General features: G+C 34.5%; 1 protein-coding gene across 3 annotated transcripts in view; it reads left to right on the top strand.

The window, feature by feature from the left end:
* Window positions 1–27,706, top strand: part of EPHA6 (EPH receptor A6) — an 889,912-nt gene that overhangs the window by 612,986 nt on the left and 249,220 nt on the right. For all 3 annotated transcript variants that reach the window (XM_079100537.1, XM_079100534.1, XM_079100535.1), the window contains 3 exons: window positions 17,507–17,615; window positions 22,319–22,389; window positions 25,456–25,581. In XM_079100537.1, the coding sequence (XP_078956663.1) occupies window positions 17,507–17,615; window positions 22,319–22,389; window positions 25,456–25,581 (306 nt within the window). The remainder of the gene's footprint in view (window positions 1–17,506; window positions 17,616–22,318; window positions 22,390–25,455; window positions 25,582–27,706) is intronic.

Raw genomic sequence — 27,706 nt, forward strand, 5'->3', positions numbered from 1 at the left:
GTTTCTACATCTGGAAAATGGGGATAAGAATATCACTCTCCAGTGTTCTTTTGAGTATTAATTGATTAAATGCACGTAAAGTACTTAGCAAAATATCCAGCATTCATATGGTTAGAGCTCAATAAGTGCTAATACTGATATTATTGTTATTCATTCCCAACCCCAAATTCCATCCTACCTTCAATATTATATTTAAAAATATATATATATTCTTTACCTTCTTGCATGTAGACATCATCCATTAGCAACCAAGTCATTTTTCTTAGTCTTCCTTTGGGCATTTATTTGTCATACCCATCAAATAACACTTAAGACAACTTGGCTGGTCTTGGTGTTAGTGATTGTTTAACTTTTATATGTGACATATAAGGATGAGTGGAATTCCCCAAGATGCGTTGATCTCTTAGGATTTAAGCACTAAAAAACTAAACTCAGTGAAGGAAGCTCTGCACTTGAACTTCTGAAACACCAGATCTTGGCCAGCATAATAGGCATGTCAGGGAGACTCCATCAGGGCTATTCCAGCAATTAACACCTGTGGACCCAAAAGTATTGTTCCTTCTATTTTTGTGGCCATCAGTTTTTTTCTAAGGATTGGAGTATGTTTCTTTAAAACACCAAAAAGATAAAAATGTCTCAATTCCAAAGGACAATGTAGTATAGTGTGTAGAAACTCAAACACTGAAACTAGAATGTCTGCATTTATGTTCCACATCAGCTATTTCTAACTGAGTGACCATGGGCAAGTTATTTAACCTCTCTGTGCCTCAGTTCCTCCATCTATAAAATGCAGATAATAATACTACTATTTCATGTAATTCCTATGAAGACTAAACGTCAGTATATGTAAAGTGTTTAGAACCATGGGTAGCTCACATAAGCATATAAAAAGTGTTTATTATTATAATAATTATTACCTTTCTTCTGAGTTAGACTCCATCATTGTCCATTATAAATTTTTGAGTCAATCCTGTGCTGTGAATCAGCTGTTACTCATCTAGAGTAAAAAAGTAAAAGAAGTAAAGAAGAAAGAAAAAAAAATTAAAAAGGAGGACAAATATAATTCTGGCAAGATACCTCTCTCAGGGCATCCTCTGTGAAGTCCTCTTCAGTTTTTGAGTAAGAATGAAAAGACCTACGTACCTACCTTTGTAAGGAAAAATAACCTATGACAGGAGTAGACTTCAAAAGTATCAGCAAGTAGTCTTTATCAAGCAGCAGTGGAATGGCAAATAGCACATTTTCCGGGGAGAAAAGGGTGACTGGTTACAAGAGGGGTCTGCTTTTTATAGGTTTTAATGAGAGTTAATCATAGCAGAATGTTTAGTGTGACTTAATCATTAGCCGGCACTTGGGACGTGCTGGCTCGGCAGTCTGGAAACTAGTTGTGCAGGTTAAAAATCTAACTCCAGGAAAACAGCTGTAAAAGCTTGAAACTCAGTGTTAGACTGGGATGAAAATCCAGAGCCCAGAGCCCATATGTTTGTCTTCCCTTCTAGGACACATTGTTACTGGGAAAGGATGAAAGACTAGAGCCCAGTGCCTGCTTTTTCTGCCAGGCACTCATTGTCACTAGGAAGAGATGAAGGTCCAAGACTCAGGGTCCAATGTAAAATCTTCTCTCTCCAGGGACCCATTGTCCTCCCTCCTCCCTGGGGTCTGTCATTCCCCTTCTTTGAGGGGATATTATTTTCCATCTCCTTCAGCCTTAGTCTGTTTTGTGTTGCTATAGCATAATACCTGATACTGTATAGTTTATAAAAAATGGAAGTTTATTTGCTTTTCTAGAGGCTGGGAAGTCCAAGATCATGACACAAGCATCTATCTGGTTGGCATCAGTAGGGGCCCTCTGCATTATAACCTGGCAGAAGGCATCACAGGGTCAGGCAGAGCAAGTGTGCTAGCTCAGGTCTCCCTTCCTTTTCTTATAAAGCCACTAATGTCATCCTGGGGACCCACATTCATGACCACAATTAATCCTCATCACCTCCCAAAGCCCTGCCTCCAGATGTCATTAGCATGTAAATTTAGAGATTAACTTTCCAACACAAACTTTTGGGGAACACGTTGAACCTATGGAAGTACCCATCACCACCTACAACTCTATACATTTTTTTAAAGGTAAATAAATAGCCTAGAAAGTGATTTGTTTACACAGGAATAAGCAAATCAAAATAAAAGCAAACCTAGCTGTACATTGAAAATTATATTTTGACTCAGATGTATTAGCTGTGCTATTATTTCTTGACTATAAGCACACAGCATTGTGTTTGAGGAAGGATTTTGCTTTTGTAAATTATTAGACACAGTTTTGAGAACATTTGAACTTTTAAGAAATCACTTTTTATGCTGTTACTCCATGTACAAACAGAAACAAGATATATCCCATTAGTTTACAATAAAAATAAATTTTAAAATGTAAAAAAAAAAAAAAAAAAAGAAATCACATTTTTACCTTGCATATGACTGAAAGGAAGGTTATGCTATTCTTTTCCAAATTATTCTAAGTTGCCTGGCAGACAAGCCAAGTACTAAGCGGGAGCACACCTAAGAGATTTGGGTTGTCTAATTATCTTTAGCACATTCTTCTTTTTTCTATCATGTTTTGTATTGCAGCTCAAAGTGCCTTCTGAATCCTTCTAAATCGTTGACAGCTAATTCTTGTCCATTAGAGACCCACTTCTCACTGTTTGTATTTATCCATCTTAGGAGCTGTGCCTTTTTATAACTAGGTAGCTGTCTTTTTGTCATTTTTTTCTCTCTCATCCCGCTTAAGTACCCACTGGGATGATAGATTTCAAAGTGTATTAAACAAAAGCAAGCAGTTAAGATATCCAATTCAGCACCCATAGAGATTCAAAAGATAAAAAGCCATGTACCTTTACAATTGCTTTCAGTTTTGAATTCAGCAATATTTTTGAGTTTCAAAGGTATATCACTCTTGATCAGACTTTACCCTACCTTTGAGATTATTAATACAAACAGGAAAGATAAACTTACTGAGCTTTCATGAGGGAAAAAAAAAAATTCCTCTGCTCATGAATCTGTGTCACCATATTCCCAGTGTCCTTACTGCTCAAGATAGAGGAAGAAATGGTATGCTGGAAAGAAAGGGAAACCGCGAATGAATAGAAAGTGGATGGGGTTGGTTGTTCCACCTTTGCATTGAAGAGTGACCTCCAGAGGTCTCCAAATCCTTAGGACTTATATAAGGCGAGAGAGAAGTCGTGTACTCCCACTTGGCCCATGATCAGGATGCTGGTGGAGGCCAGTCTCAGGCACATCATTCGCTTAAGGTTTCTGATAGTTTGTACTGTGGGAAATGGGGGATCAGGACAGCTTGGAACAGCAAAGCACAACCTAGGAAAATATAAACAATTAGAAAAATAATTTTGTCAATCTTCAAAAGAAAAACAGTATAGAGGCACTCCCTTGAAGTTAGCAGATATATGCACTTCCATGCTGAAAATAATATATGTGTGTGTATAATTTAGAAATTCTTCTCATGGTGTTTCAAAGAAGATAGAAGTGACCTCTGTTATAACTTTTGCTGATCATCCATATCATTTAATTAAGAATTTTGTTTAACAGAATATCCCTGAACATATATATAACTAATTTAAGTCATTAATATCACTCACTTAGGGATGAGAAAAAAAATTACAAACCTAGTCAGATTTCATGTTCCAGGAAGAAAGGTGAATATTTTAAGCAGGAAGTAGCATGACTTTCCCCACATACATACTATCATATCTAAATTGCCCTTAATTTTTATAGGGATGCTTTTTCAGAAGGTTTGACTAAACAGAGGAATGCTGATTTTTATTTGCACTTCTCCCTAAGAACACCCAAGGCAGTTTTAAACACATACATGAAATGTTTAATAAATTAATACTAGAAAGATAAAATTAGACCCATAAAAACAAAGAACAAAGTCTCATTTTGATGATTACTGCTAAAGATACACTGCATATGCATCATCTCTGCCCTTGAGATTCACGGTAACAGCCAGAAAATACAGAAGTTATCACACACTCAAGAAGCACAAATGCCATAGCAAAGCTATCTAGAATGCATTGAGAAAAATGGCCTTGAGCATTTTTTTTTTTTAAACAAATGCAGAGGATTTTTGTCGATGGTGGTGTTTGTTTGATTTCATAACATGTTTTTGACAATAGGCTTTTATAGAGGCATGATGAAGTATTGCCAGTTGAACATGGTTTTTCTATGGTGGATGTGAAGGGAGGGAGAAAGGAAAATTACTAAAGTAATTTTTGAAGTCCATATCATGCATATGCACTTCAAAAAAGGAAATATTCCTAGGAAGTTAATTAATAGAATCATGCATCAACTTAAGTTTTAAAATATTTTTCCATGAGTCAGGAACTTAAAATTAGAGTACCCCAATATGACCCTTTGATTGCAGGTATCAAATACGTGGTGAGCTAAGTTAAGCAAAAAGTGATGCAAGAATGTGCCAGGAGAGGCTTCAAAAAGGAGAGGGAAGAAAAGAAAAACTTTTAGGAACAAAGGCAGTCAGTCTTGTTATAAATCTACACAACCACTCATCTCAGTTTTGTTCTCTAAAGACAAGTTTTATGTGTGTCTGTTCAGTTAGGAGAAGATGTCTATGACCTCTACAAGTTTATATTTCCATTAATTTCAACCATGCACCAAAACTTCAAAACTAGTTGTAAATCCAAATCCCTACTGCTAAAAGATGGAATAAGGTGGGCCCACTTTGGATCAGGTCTCCATCTCTAATTCAATCCATAGGACTAGATGTCAGAATCTGTGTCATTTTCCAAGGTTCCACCTTGCAGGTGAAGGCAGTTTTCTGGAACAGGGCTGAAGATTCCCCAGAAGGTGTTAAGGATGCTGAGATTACTCTTTAGTGGGGGCTTAGAATGTGAATTTCCTATTTCCATTATCGATAGATGATATAAATTGTATAAAAATAAGAGGAAGAGACATAGAGAGCCTTCTACTATAGTTTTTTGCCAATAAAAATAAAGCCTACCCCCCTTCATTTGCACTAAAATGGGCTGCAAGCAGGGCAAAGATTGTACTTAGGAAGCAGATTTGAGGCTGCTCCCACAATTAGACACACTCTCTATTGAAGGACCAGAGGCTCACACCACAGGATACCATGAAAAAAGATGATTCTGGCCTGGAAATTTTTCGAAGCAGGTGTTCCAACTCATCAAAAAGAAACCCAAGAATAATGTTTCCATAGAAAAAGTTATGCTGAGATGCTTAACTCTGTAGCACACTTTCCTGAATAAACTATGGGAAAAAGAATGCCTGTACAAAATGGAAATAGCTTGTCGTGCATAGAGCTGTGATCAATTGCCTTTTGTCTGCCAAAGAAAATGATTTTAGTGTTGATAAAGTTGATGATGCTCAATTTTTTTCTGGCAGCAGTAGGGTAGCAGAATTATTTGTATCCTGAAATCAATTCTAGTTGTTGAAAAATTAAACCCATATCAGCATCTAGGAAAAGGCTATCTTTCTATCTACCAGGATGGTAAATAACTACTTTGTCTAAAATCAGTATTCTATCATAAAGGTATTAGTTTTAAAATGAATATATAACACAAGGTGCTGATTTATATTACATGATAACGTGAATGAATATGTTGGGAAATTTCTCTCCTTTAGTCCAGTTTTAAAGGGATATTTACCCCCACATCTGTAAATCATAATAGTAACCTTTTTTTTTTTTCTGCATTATTGGAGATCAAACCCAGGATGTGGCATGTGTTAGACAAGGACTCTACCTGTTCCACATGCCTGGCCCTTGAGCCCATTTTTGTAGTTAACTTGATTCCACAGATGATGAAGCAGAAACTTAATGAAATATCAAACTACATAGCAAAAAATTCATTTTATTCAGAGTAATAGTATTAAGTAGTAGGTTCACACTGGGCCTAAAACTATCTTGCTTATAATACCAAATATTTTGCTTGAAGACTTAGAGACTTCACATATGTGGTTTGAGGAGAAGCATCGTATAAATTATTGAGGGTGTGCAGAAAATTGATGGAGCCATAGTTTTGTGGTACCATAGGGTTGGCCCTTCTAGAAGTAGAGTGGGTTCTTTTAAATCTCTCCAGAATTGATCCTGGTGACTGTTTGAGAGGTTATATGAGGTAAATAGTTTGATTTTCTTCCAAAGAGTTTCAAGTAATGATTCAAAAACTTCCCTTAGAACTTTTTCACTTTGGGGGATGATGGAATGGGCGTGGGCATAAAGCAATGGCAGGTCCCTGTTAGATGCCCAGGCTCTCAATTATTGGGGCAATAGAACTTGAGTCTGAAAAGCTAAGACAACTTGGCCTCTAGAAACAGTTGTACTGAAGCCACATGAGGGACAATTGTAGCATCAAATCTATATTGCCATTTACTGCGAGAATTGAGTAAAAACCTTCCACATGCTTTAATTAAGTTAGCTCTGATATTTTGGTGGTAATGAGTCTATAATTAGATGGGTTTGAATTGGGCAGATTCTCCCACATTCTAATTTTAACATGTTGCCTTGCTAAACTTGCCAGAAATATCTGCTCATTTGTTTTTATTTTGGGGTTTTGTTTATTTATTCTTCTGTTCCATGCCGTTTTTATAAATCAATGCGAAATCCATTAAATATAGGAGAGACGGGACTGATTTTCTCCCTGAAACTATCAGTCCATTAAGGAAAAAATAAATTGAGGTCTCTCCTGGCAGAACATTTAATATTCTTTGTATAACAAAAGACTGTTTTAGAAAGGTAAAAATCTCCACTTCACTTCATGTTAGTATTCCAATCCTATGCATCAGGTGATGGGCAAAAAGACTGAGGAAGCTGGTTAGCATTAAAATACAAAGAAAAATGTCAAGTTAGGTAGAAAGAATTCAGCTAAAGAATATAATAAACATAGGAGCTACTAGTCTTGAGGTTGAAAATATAAAGGCCTGTTTATCCTTCATCCTCATAAGTTATACATACAATCAAATTGCTTCCTCTTGGTCCATTTTACTAAATAGGTTTCTCAATTTCAAGACACAGAAGTTCAGCTGGCATAATGAGAAGTGGGACTTAGTTGTCTCACGTAACTGGAAAGTAAAAGGAGTAGCATGAGAGTCAGGCCAGATCCTGGCTGTCCAACTATGTCCAATGATTTCTCAGTCTCAACTCTGTTTTCTGGTCTGCTAGTTTGTCATCCAGTAGGGTCTCCTCATGTATTTGCACCTTCCTCTACTCCTGAACCTGAATACTAAAGGTAACTTGAGTTAAAAAAAAAAAACATATTTATTAGGGTCACTTTGAATTTTCCTGACCTGTCTTGGCCTCTCTCTCCAGCTTCTTCTGCATTTTGGTCTATGTCTCAGACAGCTCAAAGTACCTAAACAACTCCTGTAGACATTGGGCTATTTTGATGTGTCTGAACTATTTGAGATGTTGTTTCTTCACCTAAAATGCCCCAACATCCATTTACCACTTGGAGACTTCTAATTTATTTTAATCATTCCAGATTTAGTTCAAAATCACCTCCTTGGTCTTATTTTGCTTCCTTATATCTAAGTTGCAACCCTCCCACTCATCCCCTATGATAACAACCTCCATGTGAAAAATAATTTTACGACGTTACAATCAACATTTGTGTATCTGCCCATGTCACTGAAGAGAAAATTCTGAGACGGGAAAACTATACTACAGTCCTTACTAACCCAAGCTCTGTAGCACAGTGTTTCATATGCATGGAGATGGATATTTTTTTATTATTATTGAATGAATAATGATTCAATGAATGAGAATTTCCTCAAGATATTTTCTAGAACTTTTTCTAAATAAGCAAATGTGTGCTTTTAAATTGACATTACTTCGCTTAAATATTTTTGGTGAAAAGCAGATTATAGATAAATCTTTGAGTGTATCAGCTTTCTGAAAGTTGTGATCTCAAATGGCAATACATTTAATTAAAAAACTATTTACCTCAAATTATAGTAGCTGTTATTTTAAGAAGTCATAACTTCAACTGTATAAATATGTTTAACACTATTCAGTCCTCACTATTAATATTATGATACAAGATGAATAGTATTTGAAATTGAAAAAAATCATTGGTTCCAGGTTAGTGATCTGGAGAATTTGTAAAATTCGTAAGGAAATTCTTTTCTATACTTGGTATTTTTTAAAAAAAGGATAAAACATATGTATAAAGATAGAAATATTTCAGTTGCAAAAATGTTCTTAAAGACCTATCTCAACTGCCAGTAATAGTATGAAACATGGATAATTAAAAATTAAATCCTTGACATTTATAATGTTGACAATAGTTCTCATTTTTTTAAATGCCTCATTTTTGTTTTTGAAATTTGTCACATGACCCCTATTTGTGGCAAGACATCTTGACCACTTACTAAAGAACATAATATTTTTCTTTTTAAAAAAAGGTCTTTCATCATGCTGAGTACCTGCCTCTGTTTCTGACACTCCATCAAGTTATACCAAACTCACATTTTCCAATTATCCCTGTATCATTTGGCATTTTTTGTCTGACAAGTAAATTGAGGTCATCAAGAAGAGTGAATCTTGAAATCTTTGGCATTACAGTGTAACCACAGTTTGATGTACTGAATTGCATTGTTTCAGGGGAAGCAGCAGAACAGTAGAAAAAAAGCATTGATGTCAAGTCACAAAACAAGTATAATCCCTGCTAAGGTCTCCACTGCAATAGAGATGGTGTCTGTGGTTTGTTTCTGTCCAACTGAGAACTCAGTAATCAGCTGTCTTGAGTGGAACAGAGAATCTCTCCAGTAGCTTTGATTTCTAACCTTAAAAATATTTTCCTATTGGTAGATGGCATCAAATATTAAATGAGAATAAAAGATACTAATACAATGTTTATACCTCTTTCTCTAATATTTGTTTCATTTAAAGCCAAGACAGAGCTATTTAGGAAAAAAAAATTAACTCACATGTTCTTCTATTAACTTGTCAATGAACATACTAAATTCAAAAGTGCAATTTATGAGGTATCATTTATGAAACCTAAGACATGTTTAAGGATTAGAATTGCCATGTAAATCAAATAAGAAAACTATTCTTCCACCAGGGAGATGTTATCTTTATGTCTAAAATACATTCTTTATTTTTTTATGAGCAATATACATTTATTAATATCTATCCTGTGTAAGGCAGTAGGCCAATTCCTTGTTGTATAGAAAGTCTAAAGATATTATTTCTAAGCTAAAATGTAGTTGAAATGTGCCAAACAATAGAATCCCTAAGAAAATGAATCATTTTTGATACTTGAAATTTTCCTCCAGTGTTTGGTCTAAAAACCATTGTTTTTAACATTTTTTGTTGGAGAGAAATATTTTTCTAATCATGCATTCTCAAACTCTTGTCCTTTTAAATAAAATGTCTTGAATTTATCTCAGTATGTTTTTAATTGACCTTGGATGACCTTGTCAATGTGATGAGTTAAAACATAGTGAATACTTTGTTGCTCCTTGAATTTTGTAGGGCTGATTTCCAGGATCCTAAATTTCTGATTTCTGACTCCTGACTGGTGTATATTTGGGGATGTCATATTTTCAGCTCTCCCCCTCTCTTCTGTCAATATGCCCAGCAGTGTGCTCTTCTATTCAGCTTTCTCTCTTCTGATGCCCATCCCACTATGTCATTTCTAACCTATGACTTTTGTACTGTTTCATGAACTGGTAATCAACAAATATGTCTAAAGTAAAAGCACGAGGAATCAAAGCTCTATTTTGGAGTAAACTGTGGATTGTTCATTTGTGAACATCCGGTGGATATCTGGAGGATATTGTTTAATTTTTATTTTTGGTCTCACTCGCTATTGCTCAACTGCATTTCACATCATTGAGGCTGCCGTCTAATGGATTTCAAATAAATGTGATAAGACGAAAACCTAAATAGCAGTGGAAATTGGAGAGAATGGGGATAAATCTAAGGAATACTTAAAAGGTGCAGATGACAGTACTGATGACAAATGGAGGGCAAAAGGAACTTGTATGAGGGCTGACTCCAAAGTTTTGTGCTTGAAAATCTCTGAGATGGTTGACCCACCAGGAAGGGATAATTTTACCCTCTAGGCAATGGGAAAGATTCTGAATATTTTCAAATATTGTATTGTAGAAAGATTATCTGGCTATACAATATGGGAGAGAATGGGAAGAGGTACTGTGGAAAGGCAACTGGACTGAAAATCAAAAAACTAATCTAGTCGCATGGAGCTGAAGTTTGGCATTCGACCATGCTACTGGAAACAAAGACAAGATGATATGAGACATGACAAAAATTTTAAGGTGGGACTCAGAGTTGTAGAAAAATCAAAGATAGAAATATGCTTTTAAGTCTAGATGGGCAAGATAATAGTGATTTCATCTACTAAGTCACAGGAGTATGTTCTGGGAGAAACCTTTCCTCAATTTTCATTTGTACCTCATACTCATGTTCACCTGAGCATGTGGTGTTGAGATTGTGCAGATTAATCAGTCTCTATTATATCTTGTTAGGTTGTGTGTGTATGTGTGTGTGTGCATTTCATTCTCATAAGATTAGGCAAATTATGATTGCTATATATGACCTGAGAGGAGAATGTTCCTGTATCAGTTGCAAATAAACTTAAAATTAATTTTTATATGGCTGCTATCAATCCATGACTTTGTTGATATTTAGACTGTACCAAAAAAAACAAGAATTCATTTTGATGAAATGATGAAGATAGTTTATTTCAACAGGCAGCATTTTTGAGAAATACTTTATTTAAAAAAAATCTTAAGACTGCTGTCTCCAATAATTTAAAAAGAATGTTCATAACAGAAAAGAGTTAACTTTGAAAAGCTATTCCACAGAAAATGACACAGAATACAAATAACACATTTTACTTTGAAATGTAAATATAAACTAGAATAATCTTGATTACAGGGAGACAAAATCATATGCCTCCATAGAAGAAAAATCTTCAGTTAAAAATAGCCAAATTGCTTTTCTCACATACTTTCCTAAAGACATGCAATCTATTTTTTTAAGTATTTTGATTCCAAGTAAAGAACTTCACTTTTTCCTCCTTAAATGGAAACAGCTAAAGCAAACCTTACTTATTAATGTCATCCTGAATTATATCAAGCAGTGGCTAGGTGCTAAGTCCTCATTCAGTAATAATTTTGCAATATTTTATTTTTTTGGATAATTGCTTCCTCTTAAGGAAATGTGCTCCTTTCCAAAACCATGAAACAAAATATATTGTTTTAACATACTTAATCTTTTTCTAAGAAGACAACCTCAATCCATTAAGTGAAGAAACATTTCCAATCAACTAATTTCAAATAAATTTCATTTCTTACTATGATTTTCATTATGGTTCATTTAAAGACAAGTTAGCTCTCTATAGGTGTTACTCATGAGGGTAAGTTATAAATTTTCCCTACAAAACTAATTAAAAATAAGCTTTTTCTCAGGATTGCAAAAATAAATAGTATTGTAGAAAAGTTTTTATAACAGAGGGATTTGTAGATATACTGTATGTTACTGAATCAATTTGGTAGGTAATTTTATGGCTTGCTTATGTCTATTTAAATGAATCAAGTCAGTGAGGCCTCTGGCCATAGGGCATTTCTTCTTCATTCTCCTCCTCCTTTCCAACATGTTATATCTTCCCAACTTCTGGGTCAGCTGACTCACTGTCATGGGCTGTCTATTCTATCATTTTACAGTTTCCCTTCTGTAACAAGATCCTTTCTTGTAATATTTTGTTCGTGTCTGTCTTCACCACTGAACTGTAAGTCCATGAGCATAGTAACTGCTTCTGGTGTGCTCATCACTATATCCCCAGTGCTTGGTATATAATAGGCACAGGCCTGTAATCCCAGCAGCTCTGGAGACTGAGGCAGGAGGATCGAAAGTGCAAAGCCAGCCTCAGCAATTTAGCAAGTCCCTAAGCAACTTAGCAAGACTCTGTCTCAAAAAATAAGAAGATTGGGCACATGGCTCAGTGGTTGAGTGCCACTGGGTTCAATCCCTGGCACCAAATACTTATTTTATTTTACCAAATAAAATACTTAATAAATATTCATTAACTTTATATTCACATTTCTGAGCTTAAACTACCCAACCTAGTAAAATTTGGAAGTGTGAATTTTCCAGTAGTTTCTGCCTTCCAGGAAGCATTTCTTCCAAGCATACAGAATAATAGGATTCTCATGATAAAATTAATGTCAAATATATTCTCTTCATATACACTGCATAGCTTCATTTCAGGTAAATCTTCCTCACATATCAAGGGAAGGGTGAGAATATGAATTGCTTACAGATTAACCCAACCTTTTCTTACTAGATTCATTCAGTGCAAATGATCATTTATTCATTCACTCAAAGAAATGCTGATTAAGCTACTACCATGTATAATATCCCATCGGTTGGACCCTATATGAGTTTCCTGGGGCTGTGGTAACAAATTATCACAAAATGAGTATCTTAAAATAACAGAACACAGTTCTGGAGGCCAAAGGATCTTAGGGAGAATCCTTTGCCACATCCAACTTCTGGTGTCCACACATGTTTCTTAGCTTTGTGGTACTATAGCACCAGTCTCTGTCTGTCTTCACATGACCTTCTCCTCTTTTTCCTCTCCTCTTCAGTCTCTTATAAGGACATGCATCAGTGGATTTTGGACCACCTGGATAATCCAGAGTGATTGAGACTTCTTAATATATTCCCTTTTTGAGAGGAGAGGGAAGGTGTGTCTTCATTCATGAAGGAAAACTGAATAGGAATTGACCAGCAGAGAAAGTTGGGCTAAGTCAAGAAACTGGAAGAAACTCATTATGGATAGAGAATGATAAATCTGGAGACATGTACTGCAGGCATTTGTAAAGAGTTGAGGGTTTTGGAATTTATCCTGAGATGAAGTCAGAGCTCTGTGATAAACCCACACTAATATAATAAAACACAGACATTACCCATGTCAGGACCAAGGGTTTCAGCGCAGGTCCTGGGTGTTCCCTTATTTGCATATGGCAAGTCTTGTCCTTTCAAATATTTGATTGTAGCTTTAATGGGTAGCCCAATAACATAGTAAAATTAGTCTGAAAGATAGTGATATTTAAAATACATTTTATTGTGGTATTTAAAATTGTGATATTGAAAATTTAGAATTGGTCTGAAAGATTTGCAAATATTTAATCCAACATTTTTACATTATAGATGCCAAAGGTCAAGCAAGGCTATAATTGTACTTGGACAACAAAAGATCTAGTTCTAGTAGATGGTCCTGTTAGTGAAGTGGTGGTTTCAAGTACCATTAATAGCAAGGGCTTGGAGACAGATCAGAGTGGATTGCCAGCTCTCCCGTGTATGATAGGAGTGATGTTAGACAAGTAACATAACTAATTACACCAGGAATAATAACAGTATCTACCTTCAAGACCATGAACTTAAATTTCATGTGAATCTGAAGCTCAATGCATTATTCCAGGAACATAGAAGACTATTAAAGTAGCGACTGTTGTTGATGAAGATGAGGATGTTGGTGGTGTTTTCCCACCATCTCGGCCTCCTCGTCTATAACATGTTGCTCCCACTATAAAAGTGTGCCTCATTAGACACTCTTGTTTTCAAATAATTTGATTATTTACATAGTTCACTCTCCATAGGGGACTATTTCAGATTCCCAGAACAGAAATTTAAGAGACAATTATACAGGAATAGGCATTTTTCAAAGTGTCATAACTTAATATTTTGTTATCCAACTAAATTTTTAATTGAACAGTTCATAAATATGTAATTGAAGTGTGCAAAGGTAGACATTAGTACAACTGGAAGTTTACCGTGTAATTATTTAAGTCAACACAATTTTCTATAGCAAAATATTCTGATTTTCAAAAAGGCACCCAGTTACATAATCTTATTCCTCATCTGAACTTTTGAATATATGGTCTCTATAAATTACTACCTGCCTGAACACTGTGAAAATATATGCTCCAGGAACAACACTCTTGAACAATATTATTAACTTATAAACACAGCAGTTGCTGTGTAAATTATGTTTTCTTTTAAAATGTCATCTTCTTTATCTTCAATGAGCTAATGTTATTTTCTATAACAAGAACTACTTAAAATTTGCTATTTTATAATTTTCAATGAGAAAATGTGACATTTGGGCACACAACAGTAATTCCCAGTGCTATTTTGAAGATTAGGAAATTCAGTGAAGACCAAATAAAAAATCTTTGGTTCATTATGTATTGGATAAGGTGCAACTATTTAACTTGTATTTGTACAGATTATGAGCTAACAACATTGTAACAGACTGCCTGAAAATACCTTGATTAAATCAGAATGACAAAAATCTAATTCCAAAGTTAATACATTTTCTCTTACTGAAAACTGAACATATATAAATTTTGTTTTTATTTACATTTAGATTTCTTTAAAAGTTTCTTAAATGCTAGGACTGTTTCCTAAATGCCTTGACAATCGCACTAAAGGTTCAAATTTTCTACAGGACATATATCATATTATGAGAATGTTATTATTCTGAATATATTGTTGCACATAGTTTACTACAATACTAAATTCACTTCTATGGAAACCTTGAAGTACACAAGTCTAATAACTTTTTAGGATAGAAAATGATGCAGTTTGCCTCCCTCCCCCGAGACACACACACATCAGGGTCTGAACAACACTAGGTACTCCACTACTGGGATGTATCCCCAGCCCTTTTTATTTATTATTTATTTATTCATTTACTTATCTACTTCTTTATTTATGTTATGCTTATTTATGAACCCAAGAGCACTTTATTATTTTTATTTTGAGACAGGGTCTCAGTAAGTTTCCAAGGCTAGCCTGGAACTTGCAATCCTCCTGTCTTACCCTCCTGAGTTACTGGGATTACAGGTATGCACTACCACGCACAGCTCAGTTTGCTTTGTGATTATATATTTTAAAATTCAATTTGTTTCCTATGACTTATGAGGTTAACAGATATTATTCATTTAAAATATCAAAATAAAAACAAGCTTTAACTTAAGCAATATTAAATGATCTTATTGATTTAATATTATAGAAAACTGATAACTGATTTATTATTATGAATTTTATATGAAGAAGAAATAAAACAAGAAGCTGGAAACCTGAATTCTGTCATAGTCTTATGAGAGTAAGCTCTTCAATTTTTCTGTGCTTCAGTTTCCTTACCTCTATTCTTATGTAGTTTCCTGTCCCACCCTATAAAAATTGTATTTGAATTAAGTTTTAATAATACAGAAAATGAGGAGTATCATTAAACAAATTGAACTAACATTTTGAAACATCACTGAAAGATTAGTTAAATGTGTACTCCATGCAGTTTTAAGATTTTCTTCCCTATCATGCACAAGGCCCTATGTTTGATCTCTAGAACCATGATAAAAAGAAAAAAAATTTTTGACAATAAAAAAGTAGCATTTTGTTCCATGTTATATGATTGTTTTTTAAATAAAAAAATAGCATTTTAATTATCATTTTTCCAAATACTGCCAAATATCTAAGCACCTATTAGCTACATATCTATATGTAGATAGATACAGATATATAGATATAGATATCTAAACATATCTATATATGTACATATATATATCATTGTGATGTGTGAGGGACACTTATACATTTAATGTTTGAACTTAGTTCTATGAAATATATAAAAGATAATTCTTTTTTTGTGTTAAAGTTTTTATTAAGTTAACTTACTTGTTTTTCAACTTTGTATTTGCTCTTTTTATATATACCCTAAAGTACAGTGTATTTTGACATAGTATACATACATGGTTTATAACATATTCTAATTAGGATCACATTCTTGTGATTGTCCATAATGTGGTATTACACTGGTCATATATTCATATATGAACAAAGGAAAGTTATGTTGAATTCATTCTATTGCCTTTTCTATTCCCGTCCCCCTCCCTTTCCTTCATTTCCCTTTGTCTAATCTGATGAACTTCTATTCTTCCTTACCAGCCCCCCACTTATTGTGTGTTAGCATCTGCGTATCAGAGAGAACATTTGGCCTTTGGTTTTTTGGGATTGGCTTATTTCACTTAACATGATAGTCTCCACTTCCATTCATTTATTGGCAAATGCTATAATTTCATTCTTTATGACTGAATAATATTCCATTGTGTATATATGCCACATTTCCTTTATCCATTCATCTCTTGAAGGACACCTAGATTGGTTCCATATGTTGGCTATTGAGCATTGAACTGCTATAAACATTAATGTGGTTGCCTCACTGTAGTATGCTGATTTTAAGTCTTTTTGGGTATATACTGGAGAGTGTGATAATCGCCAGCTACATTCCAGGTTTTCTGAGGAATCTCCATACTGCTTTCCAGAGTGGTTACACCAATTTGCATTCCCACCAGCAATGTATGAGTGTACCTTTTCCCTCAACATCCTTGCCAATATTTATTGTTGCTTATATTCTTGATAATTGCCATTCTGACAGGAGATGGAATCTTAGTGTAGTTTTAATTTGGATTTCTCTAATTGCTAGAGATATTGAAAATTTTTTCATATATTTGTTGACCATTTATATTTCTTCTGTGAAGTGCCTATTCAGTTCCTTTGCCCTTTTATTCATTGGGTTATTTGTGGGGTTTTGTTTTTGTTGTTGTTGTTGTTGTTGTTGTTGTTGTTGTTGTTAAGTATTTTGAGTTCTTTATATATCCTGGAGATTAATGCTCTATCTGAGGTACAGGTGCCAAAGATTTTCTCCCCTTCTGTAAGCTCTCTATTCACATTGATTGTTTCCTTTGCTGTGAAGAAGCTCTTTAGTTTGATACCATCCCATTTATTGATTCCTGATTTTTCTTCTTATGTTTTAGGAGTCTTGTTGAGGAAGTCAGTTCCAAGCTGACATGATAGAGAGTTGGACCTACATTTTCTTCTAGTAGGCGCAGGGTCTAAGACCTTGATCCACTTTGAGTTTTGTGTAGGGTGAGAGATATGTTTCAATTTCATTTTGCTACATATGGATTTCCAGTTTTCCTAGCACCATTTGTTGAAGAGGCTATCTTTAGAAGATTAATCTTAAAAGGAATGATACAAGTCCTTCAACTTTGTGGAAACAGATACCAAAAGAGTCTATGAAGCCTTGTCTACTGGCTCAAAGGTTTTAAAGGAGATAAAATAAGCAATTATATAAAATAAAACCTTTAGTCTCTCTTTTTATTTTATTTTGTAACAAACTTAAAATGTGAGGTACTAGGAATAAATCTACTTTTTTCATATTTTTGTAGGAAAGAAGGACTTATGTGGTGGGTGATGACCTCAACTCTTCAGCTCTTAGACAAAGCTCATTTATTTGGGGTTAGCATCCTATATATTGAATTCTGAAATAAAGACCAAATATATTGGATTTGTTTGGACTCCATTGCCACATTTTCAAACAGGTACTATGTTGTAGCATAAATTAGGGTAAATTCTAATGTTACATCTGTGTTTCAGCTTCTGACATGGCAGCAGAACAAGGGCAGATTCTGGTGATCGCCACCGCCGCTGTTGGGGGATTCACTCTTCTCGTCATCCTCACTTTGTTCTTCTTAATCACTGGCAGGTAACTGAAATAGATTATTTTCAAGATTTTGAATAACCACTCTTTTTATACATTGCATATTTAAATGCTTTTAAGTATAGCAAAGCACAGCTGAGCCAAAGAGATATCCTGGCAGATTATGCTCTGGTAGAGAGCTTCACATGACAACATGGCCGCCATCATTAGTCCTTGGTGCCAACAAGCCCCTGAGCACAGGAGCACCCAAAACCTTGGTAAAAGACGTCTGAAATCTATGAATGATAAATTTGTACTCTGTAAGTTACTTCTGAGTTTTTCATTTACTATATTCAAATGATACTATGAAAGATATTTCTCTAGGAAAAAAAGTTGCAGAGCAAACAATTTATATAAAAACTTTTACAAACTTAATATTACAGAAGTGTGATGTTTTATCAATTAAATATTAAGGCTTTCCTTAGTGTAATAATGTTAATTGAGTTTATGAATCTGGTATTTCTTTACCTTAGGGTAATATGGATGAGAATATAAATTAATGATAACTATGAAAGAGCAAGGGGCTGGGGCTGTGGTTCATTGGTAAAGTGCTTGCCTGGCATGACTGAGTGACTGAGGCACTGGGTTCAGTTCTCAGCACTGCATATAAGTAAATAAAATAAAGGTCCGTCGACCAAAAACAAACAAACAAACAAAAAAAACCTGTATTTAAAAAATAAATAAATAAATAGCAAAAGACCTAAATTTGAATCCTGAATAGTGGTCAGAGTCCTTCACCCATCTGAACCTTTATTTGTATTTTTATATTGGTTTGGTGTGATAATTAATACACTAAAAGCATTTATTGATTTTTAAGTATATTGGATGATTATTACTGTGACTCAGATACTGACAATTCAGAAAGAAGAATGAATATGTAGGAAATTGTTTTAAAAGTGTTATGTCTTATTTAACCCTTGATATTTGACCAAGGTTTCTGTTAGAAATCATAAATATCCTCAGATCATTTCTATACAGAGAAATATTGATGTAGCTATCAATAGGGGCACAAAAATACCTCAAGAATTCTTGGATAATTTGTAGCATACACCTATGGCAAAATACTAATGCTGTGATTTAAAACCAAAGTAAGTCCAGCCAAACAGTACACATCCATGCTGACATTAGCTAAAGTGCCTAAACCCTACCAATAAGCCTGGCATCTGATAAAGAACAGGAAAAAAAAAAAAAAAAAACAACTCAGGAATAATAAATAGCTACTGTCAGGAGTAGTAGTTCAGTGAACTACAAGCAATCTTTGTTTTATTAATTTAAAAACTCTGCTGAGATACCTATATTTTATTAAAATTCATTTAACAACTGTATTGAATTAAAGAAATTGTAGAATAGGTTTCTGTAATAGGATAGAAAACACCATCAAGTCCTTTTTGAGTTTTAAGCTAGGATGTGCATATATAAACAATTACCTACAATATTGACACCAGAGTACAAGGTAGAGATAAATAAGTTGACAAGTACTTAGACAACTTATCATTTTGGGTTCCTAATATAATTGCTATCAAAGATTTCATTGTATCAAGCCTACTTTTACAAAACTTATCAAGCAACACAGAAACAATGAATATTCTAAAGCAGTAGAGTTGAAAATAGTGATTTCTATATTAAATTTGTTTTAAAGTAGCACATTTACCACAGTGCTTCTTTAAAATTTTTAAAAAATCATGTTATACATACATATAAATATACCACAGAGAGTATTACATTTATGCATAAGTGAAAAGAATCAATCAAATATAAATAGACAAGTGAAAGGAAGACTAGTAGAGGAAGAAGTGTGGGAGAGGGGAGGGAGGACAGGAGGCAAAGGGGAGGGAAAAGGGGGATCATGAACTGAAATCCAATTCCATGCAGGTATGAGTTTGTTGGGATGAACCCAACTACTATGTATAACTATAACACTCTAATAAAAAATAAATAAAAATTCAGAGTTCAAAAGTGTGACAGAAAATTAAAAGAATTTTTAAAAAAATTCACATATATAAACAGACATAGTGATGCTCTTGGAATTAATAAAGAATATCTCAGATTCTCATTTTTAGAGCGTAAGTAGCTGGTAGAAGAATACTGGCTGTTGATATAAGAAAAAATAAACAGACATGAAAGAATATAGGACATAAGTTCATCCTAGTAAAAATACTAGTGTGGCCACATTATACTGTCATTGTTCTCCTTCAACTCTCTCCCTTTATTCTGAGAGCTAATTTCTGATAGCACTTTACCGTTAGTACAGCTTAGATACAACCCATCTTTTATAATGAATAAAAACAAATTTTGGAGTTGTCAAACCAATAAATCATTAGGTTGAAGACAAGATCTTCATGCCTAAAGTAAACACAGCCTATAAAAACCTTAACCACTGTTTTAGTCAGCTTTTTTGCTGCTGTGACTAAATGATCTGACAAGCACAATTATAGAGGATGAAAGGTTTATTTGAGGGCTCATGGTTTCAGAGGTCTTAGTCTATAAAAGGCTGGCTCCATTCCTCAGGGCTCAAGGTGAGGCAGAACATCATGGTGGAAGAGTATGGCAGAAGGAAGCACAGAGAGAGAGAGAGAGAGAGAGAGAGAGGGAGAGAGAGAGAGAGAGAGAGAGAGAGAGAGAGTCTGCTCTCTGGATACAAAATATATACCCCAACATCACTACCCAATTCACACCTCCTCCAGCCACACCCTACCACTTCAATTAATCCCCTAGGGGATTAATTCACTGATTGGGTTAAGACTCTCATGACCCAATCATTTCTCCTCTGAATCTTCCTGCATTGTCTCACGTGTGAGCTTTTGGGGGGAACCTCACATCTAAACCATAACAACCACCATGAGGGCCCACCAGTCATAAAAACAAAAAAGAAAAACTGTACATATTGGTGCAGGCCTGTTCTTTTCACTGAAAAGCATGCTGAAATTCTTCTAATCCTACATAAGATGCAAGGAGAAGGATCAGAAGATAATGATGGCTGGGGTTGGGGACAATTGAAAAAAGTTGCTTTGAAGTAAAAGGTACAAGACTGGAAAAGGAACATAAATAGAAAGGCTTGTTGTATGTGAAGCTGCAGTGACATTTTGGTTTGGTTAAAAACATCAAGTTGCAAAAACTTTCTGCATTTATACATGTTTATCAAACTTTATTATAGAAATATTTAGAAAAATAAAACTTACTTTGTGTTCAATGCCCTCTATCTCATAAATTCTCCCAATTGTGTTAATTTGAGGGCACTGATAATTCTCCATTTATCATGAAATTGCACCCATTTACAGACAGTATGCTCTGGAGTCCAGAAAGCTTATTAGATTATTGAAGTAAAATAAGGTCATATAAAAAAAACTTAACTCCAAAGACACAAATTATACCACGTTAACTGTGATGGTTTAGACCAGATGGTTAATTTGATTTATAAAGATTCTTATTTTCCATCTTGAAAATTCTTTCAAAAAGTTTGAGGTACTCACATAAAAATGATTTTATTTAACAACAGTGTCATATTTATCCCCAAAAGGAAAAAAAAAAAAATCCACTCATCATGGAAATTATATTTAAATGATCTTTTAATAGTGATTTAATATACAGTAAAATTAGATGTAACTTACATTTATATGTGACATGTGGAACATAAGTTAATGCCTTATTTTCCATAAAGTAGTTCAGTAAATAATGATTTAAATAACATACATATGTGGAAAGCATTTTATGTGATATCAGAAGGTATTTCCTTAACATAAACATAACAAATGTAAAACATTCCAATCTTCGTTGGTTAAACAAAGATTGATAAACTTAAGAGCTCAAATGTTACCTTTATTTGAGATTTGGAGCAGAAAATGAATAACACTTAAAAAAAGAAAATGATAATAGAGAAAAATTTATACCAAATTATTTTCAGCTTTCAATTTCCACGTCTGCAAATTTATATGACATCAGAAGCCACTTCAATATTCTCATCCTGGAGAAAACAATTTGAATTACATAAGAAAAAAATTTATTTTGAAGTATTTATTATGCCCATTGGTAGAGGAGCACTCACTGAAAATTATCCTATGAAAAGTGTAAGACATTTCTGATAAATATTCAACTTGCAGAGAATTTGAGGTAAAATTTGCAGTGAAAGATTGGATTGTGTACCAGAGATATATTTGGTTCAACCAACTAGAATGAGCAGTTTGATGAACTGTCGGATCATAGAGATGTTGTTGAATTTATTTGTATTGAAAAAGTCATGGAAATCCAGTTATCCACTGAAGGAACAGAATATTCTTCCACCAGATTTCAATTATTAAAGAAATAAAACCTTCATGTTGGTTAGCATTGAAAATGGAAGATACCTTCCTTAACTTCTGAGATTGACTCAAAATCATTTTTTCCTTTTTGATTTTAAAAACATTTTACAATCTCCAGGTATTACAACTCATACAAGAAAGAAATGATGGTTTTGCAGATTATAAAAATATTATATGATTCCTGTTTTGAATCAATCTACTTCACAGTATTTTGTACTTATCTGGGATAATTTTGATACACATCACAATGTGTACATATTATAAAAATAGGTAATGTTTGCACATATTACAAAAATATTCTTAAAAGTGGTCTTTATAGCATGAACCTTGTCTATGGATGATATCTATTTTAATTGCTGTTGGTTCTTATCCCACATAATTCTTAAAAATACGTTCTGTATGCTTTTTTAAAAGGTGTCAGTGGTACATAAAGGCTAAAATGAAGTCAGAAGAGAAAAGAAGAAACCACTTGCAGAATGGGCATTGTAAGTAGTGTGGCAACTCCCTTCCATTATTTTATACTGTTCCACCATTTTTAGAGTTCATTTCAAACTTACCTCCATTGAGTTGAGGAAAGAAACAACAATAGCAACAACAAAACCCACTTCTAACCTTTCAGCGTTAAAGCTGTCATCCAGGTTTGTTTGTAGAAATTGCACCTGCTTCTCATTAAATTGCATTACCTTTTTCCCAGTTGTGCTTGCTGGAAAACACAACAGACTGAATTTGCTAAGAATATAAGTTGACTAATTATATCTACTTATTTACCACTCACAGGATCAGCATCCATTTTATTTAGTAGATGAGATACAGAGATATTAAGGGATCTTTACTCCTTCTTGTAGGGACTCTCATTTAAACATATAACAAAATAATTTATTCATTAACACTGAAAAAGAATATCAGCTCTCTAACTTTTAGAATATATAAGGAATCTTTGCACCGACTACACAGTTATATTCATTTGAGGATCTCTTCCCAAGCTAGCTGTAATTGCCACTATAGTTGGTTTGATAATTGCCATCCTCTCTTCCCTAACACCCACCTCCACCTCCACCTCCAAATTGCAAACTACTTTCAAGACAGTTTCTCTACCACGAGACACTGAATTAACAAGAAAGGGGTGTTTCTCTAACTGCAGTGTAGAGATAATACATGAAGCAACTCATTTAACTCTTTAAATTCATCTTTTATTTCAAATTAAACATAGGAATAACTTACTTTCCAATCTATGTCCTTTTTCAAGGGAGAATGGGATTTAGGTGAGGATATTAAAAATTAGTGGGCTAATTTAGAACCATTCCTAAGGCTAATATGGTTTCTTGGAGTAGTCAATGGATCATCCACTATAGAATGTTCCTCCTTCACACTCCAAGGTTTGACTGGGCAGGTCCAGGTTAGAACTAAGACATATGCAGTTTTCAACACTCTCACAGGTTGTTCTTTTGTACAATAGTTGGAGTCTCAGTGCTCTCTCAGAGCTGAGAGAGCCAATATCTGGCATGGGATGACCTGGAAACACTGTAAACAGATTGCAGAAGCGTGGATCCCGACACCTGGACAGATGACTTACGCTGAGCAATCTTAAGATTCACTGCAGGACGTTTAGTAGTGAGATGCTTAGGGAAAAGGTGCTCCTAGGGTATTTATTATCTGTTTTCTAAGTAGCAGTTTAGCATAAACTAAACCAGATGGGCACAGCAAGAAGCATTGAAAATAACGTGAGGCAGCCAAGGAGATAGGGAAAAAACAAAACTAAACTAAATTGATGCTAAGAAAATAGACATAAGTTAAATTAGTTAGTAACCAGGAATGATATTGGCCAGATTATAGTGTCGTGTGTATGTATGAATATGTAACAACAAATTCCACCATTATATAGAATTAAACTGTACCAATAAAAAATTTGAAAAAGTAATAAATCAGTTAGTAACCAGATAAATAAAATCTAAACTACGCTTTTCTTTATTTCCTATACTATATATATATATATATATATATATATATGGTCTTTATAAGAAAGAAATATTAACTAATTAGTTTATTCCGTAGAAATGTGTGTCATCTTAAATAATTGAACAGCTTCATTGTTAGACCGATGTATGAGTTAGTAAATGATAGTTGTTCTCTGCACCTGAAGCGGTGTTTTCAACATGTCCCTATATCCAGTTAGATGTCACTAATCATCTAATCATCTACCAGATTTGAGTTTACAGAACTCAATTTGAAATCACAATTCTTACCAAGTTACAATAATATCACATGGCCTATGAAATGGAGGTAATAGAGACTCTGTTCTCCTTTCCTCCAATCTGAACATAGAGAAGTGAAGAACAGCATAGCATTTCCTAATCAGTGTCAGGTGTAAGTATACTTGAAAATATGCTTTTATGGTGCTATTTGAGAAATACTAATTTTTTGTGATTGAATATCAAACACTAATACAGTAGACAGGAGGTAATAAATGAAGGCAGTGAGCATGAAGAATAATGAAGCAAATTACTGCTAATAATGGGCATTCAGTCACCTCCTCTAAACTCATTTTGTTATCTTTTATTTGTGTTTGAGATTTTCTTGTGAAAGCACGTTTCCAAGCAGCCCCAAACAATACTTGATTCTGGATTAATATGATTTTTAATCTAAGTAGTAACAAAACCAAGTACTATTCACTCCAACACAAATTTAGCTTTGGTCCTTTAATCCCTGTGATTTAATAAAGATGGTGTGATTATTACCTCTAAAACCATACATAAAGTATTGAAAAGATGCACAAATATATGAGAAATGATCTGTTCTCCAAGAGCTAGCAATCTAAAGCAGAAAACAGCAATCAGTGAGCAAAACAGAGCCACATTCACAGGCAGTCTGTGACTTCAGACATTCACAAATGAACTGGCAGCCTGCTTTCATATTTCTAACCATCCCTACTCATCCCAGTTTCTAGTGGGCTGTGAACACTCTATAGCCACCAGAGGAGCAGCAACAGCTATACCACAAATGACAAGATCTGAGCCCTTGGTTCCCACCCTGCCCACCAGGTTAAAGTTGGTTCTTTGTAAGACATTAGCAGTCTGGCCAGGAAGGCAACTCAGAGAACGCAGGAAAGGCCTGTATCTGTAGTGGCCCTCCCTGTCACTGCCTTCCATTCTGTTCTGCTGCTGGAGAGTTGCTGGAAGAGAGAGACCACAGAATTGGAGCATAAATTTACAAAAACCTATTGTTTTTGAGGGACCGTCTGGTGCTAGCTTATTGACAGTGAGTAATGCCTCATTTCCCCACACCCTGACTAGAGAAGTGTGAAATGTATGGGTCTTCTTCTAGTGGATGAGTAAGCTAAAGTGTTTTCTGGAAACTGAACAACCCACTCATTTACATTGTAAAGTAAATAAATGCAAGCAGTCCAAATTTAAAGGAGGGAAGGGAAGAAGAGGATCTAAGAAAAAGAAGAATTTGTGCAACAAGATGAGACTGACTACTTTAGTATGTCTTGCCTCCTTTTATGTGTTCACAAGATGCATGACTACTAAGATATTCTTTTATTTTTATTGCAGTGCGTTTCCCTGGAGTTAAAACTTACATTGATCCAGATACCTATGAAGACCCATCCCTAGCAGTCCATGAATTTGCAAAAGAAATAGATCCTTCTAGAATTCGCATCGAAAGAGTCATTGGGGCAGGTAAGCATAAAATCTACACTTTTGAATATGTGATCGCTTAATGGCTTTGTAGCTGATTAATAACATAATATTTTAAATCTTAGTATTTTGGTCATTTAAAAATTTTAAGGACAAAATTATATTTGTTATGCTATTTCTTTAAAGTATAAGTGTCCATATTTAGTTTCCAAACAGTGAGAAATTTCACAAAAGTTATTTTTAACATCCTATAGTTTTCTTTCATAAAGAAGATCACAGTGAAACTAGAGTGCTTCCGGAATTTATTTTGAAAATGCCATTTCAGGAGTTTTTCATAGGTTATTATAAATTTACTTAAGCCTCAACATCTATAGACTTCCACTATAATTAATATTCATAATGATGACCTTGAGGCTCTTTAAGATTCAGAAGTGTTTTGAGAATCACTGAAGGTAAAATTTGGTTCAATATAGTTTTATATCATTTTAATGCAAATTGATAATTCTCTCTCTGTAGAATAGTCCAATACTCAGAACAATTACTCAACTGTTATGGATAAATGCAAATTAAGTGTAAATCAACCCACAAGTATTTATGCTGTACATTGATTATGAAAGCACTAAGCTTATGTAACAAAGGCACTCAAGAATAAAGGCTGACTCCTCTTTTCAAGTCCTTGACTCAAAGTGAGTAGTCCATGCTGGCAGAGGAGCTCTAGTTCTGAATGGACTTGCATGGACCCCAACTTCTTTACTCCTTGGTCTGCCTCCCCACAATCTGGTTAAAGACCTTTCAGCTGAGAGGAAGGATAAAGAGTTCTGTCTCTTCATCTCTGTCTTTGAGGCAATATCCTGGAAATTGGAAACACATCTATTCACATCTCAATGGTTCAGATGCAAATATAATCAAATGTATACAGACCAGAGTTTGGAAATATAATCACGCCAAGGCAACTATGGATGTAGCTAAAGAGGTCATGGGGAGCGGAGAAAAATGTCTTCCTAAAATAGAGAAGGGAGTCTGGATCTTGAAGGGGAGTATAGGTTTCATCAAAACCTGAATAGGAGTTATCCTTTGGAGAGAAGAGAATAAACCCAAGCAGGGTCATTCCAGCCAGTCACGTATTTTCAAAGGTCAAAAGAAAGCAGTTTTTCCCCTTTCAAACCCCTTCTCCCACAGAAGGTCAGGTTACATAATTTGCAGGGTCCAGTGCAAATGAAAATGCAGTATCTCTTGTTGAAAAATTAAGAATTTTAAAATGTTGACAACAAAGCATTAAACCAACTGCAGGGTTCTTCTGAACTCACAGCACAATGCCCATGAAAGCAACCTGATTTCTTAGGTACTAGCACTACCTCAGAAATTCCTAGGACTTTTGGAAAGAGCTCTCCTTGAATTTGCCCCATTCCCTATGCACAAGTCATAGCTTTATCTCCTGCATGACCAGATGTCTCTCTGAGTGCTGACACAAGAGTCCTATATATTTGATTCTTATGCTCTCAGCCGAAGAGGTTGCCATATCAGAAAGATTAAGGACCTGGACTAGAACTGGTTTCTCTATTTACTTCTACTGAACAAAGAGCACACCAACAGGCATAATTACAGAGTGATGGCATTAAACTCATTTTGTTTTGGAGGTTGTTTTATTTAGACAGAAGAAAGGAGAGGAAAGGAGGGTGAATAGTTTCCATTGTGCACTATGTTTGACTTTCTTCTTCTGGTCCCTTGGAAAAAGTGACGTGGCCTTTCATAGGTATGGTTCAGTACTCACATACTACAGTAGAAGCATTTTCTATGTAGTATGTTATTTCTATGTAGTATTTTAGTTTAGTGACTAAACTAAAAACCAGTGTTTGAAACATAGTGTTGAAAGAAAAAAATCAAGTATTGAAGTATGAATGATATAAAGAAGTTAAACTTTTCTCTAGTTTTTGGAGGTTTTTTCCCCCTAATCAAAGTATAAATCCCCCCAAAAAAGGTATAACAGATTCTACCAAATAAAACAATAACTACCAAAGAGACTATCTTAATTTTTTTTTTTTTTATTGTAAACAAATGGGATACATGTTGTTTCTCTGTTTGTACATGGCGTAAAGGCATACCATTTGTGTAATCATAAATTTACATAGAGCAATGTTGTTTGATTCATTGTGTTATTTTTTCCCTT

This window comes from Sciurus vulgaris (assembly GCF_902686455.1).
Source record: "Sciurus vulgaris genome assembly, chromosome: 10".
In the NCBI taxonomy this organism is placed as follows: domain Eukaryota; kingdom Metazoa; phylum Chordata; class Mammalia; order Rodentia; family Sciuridae; genus Sciurus; species Sciurus vulgaris.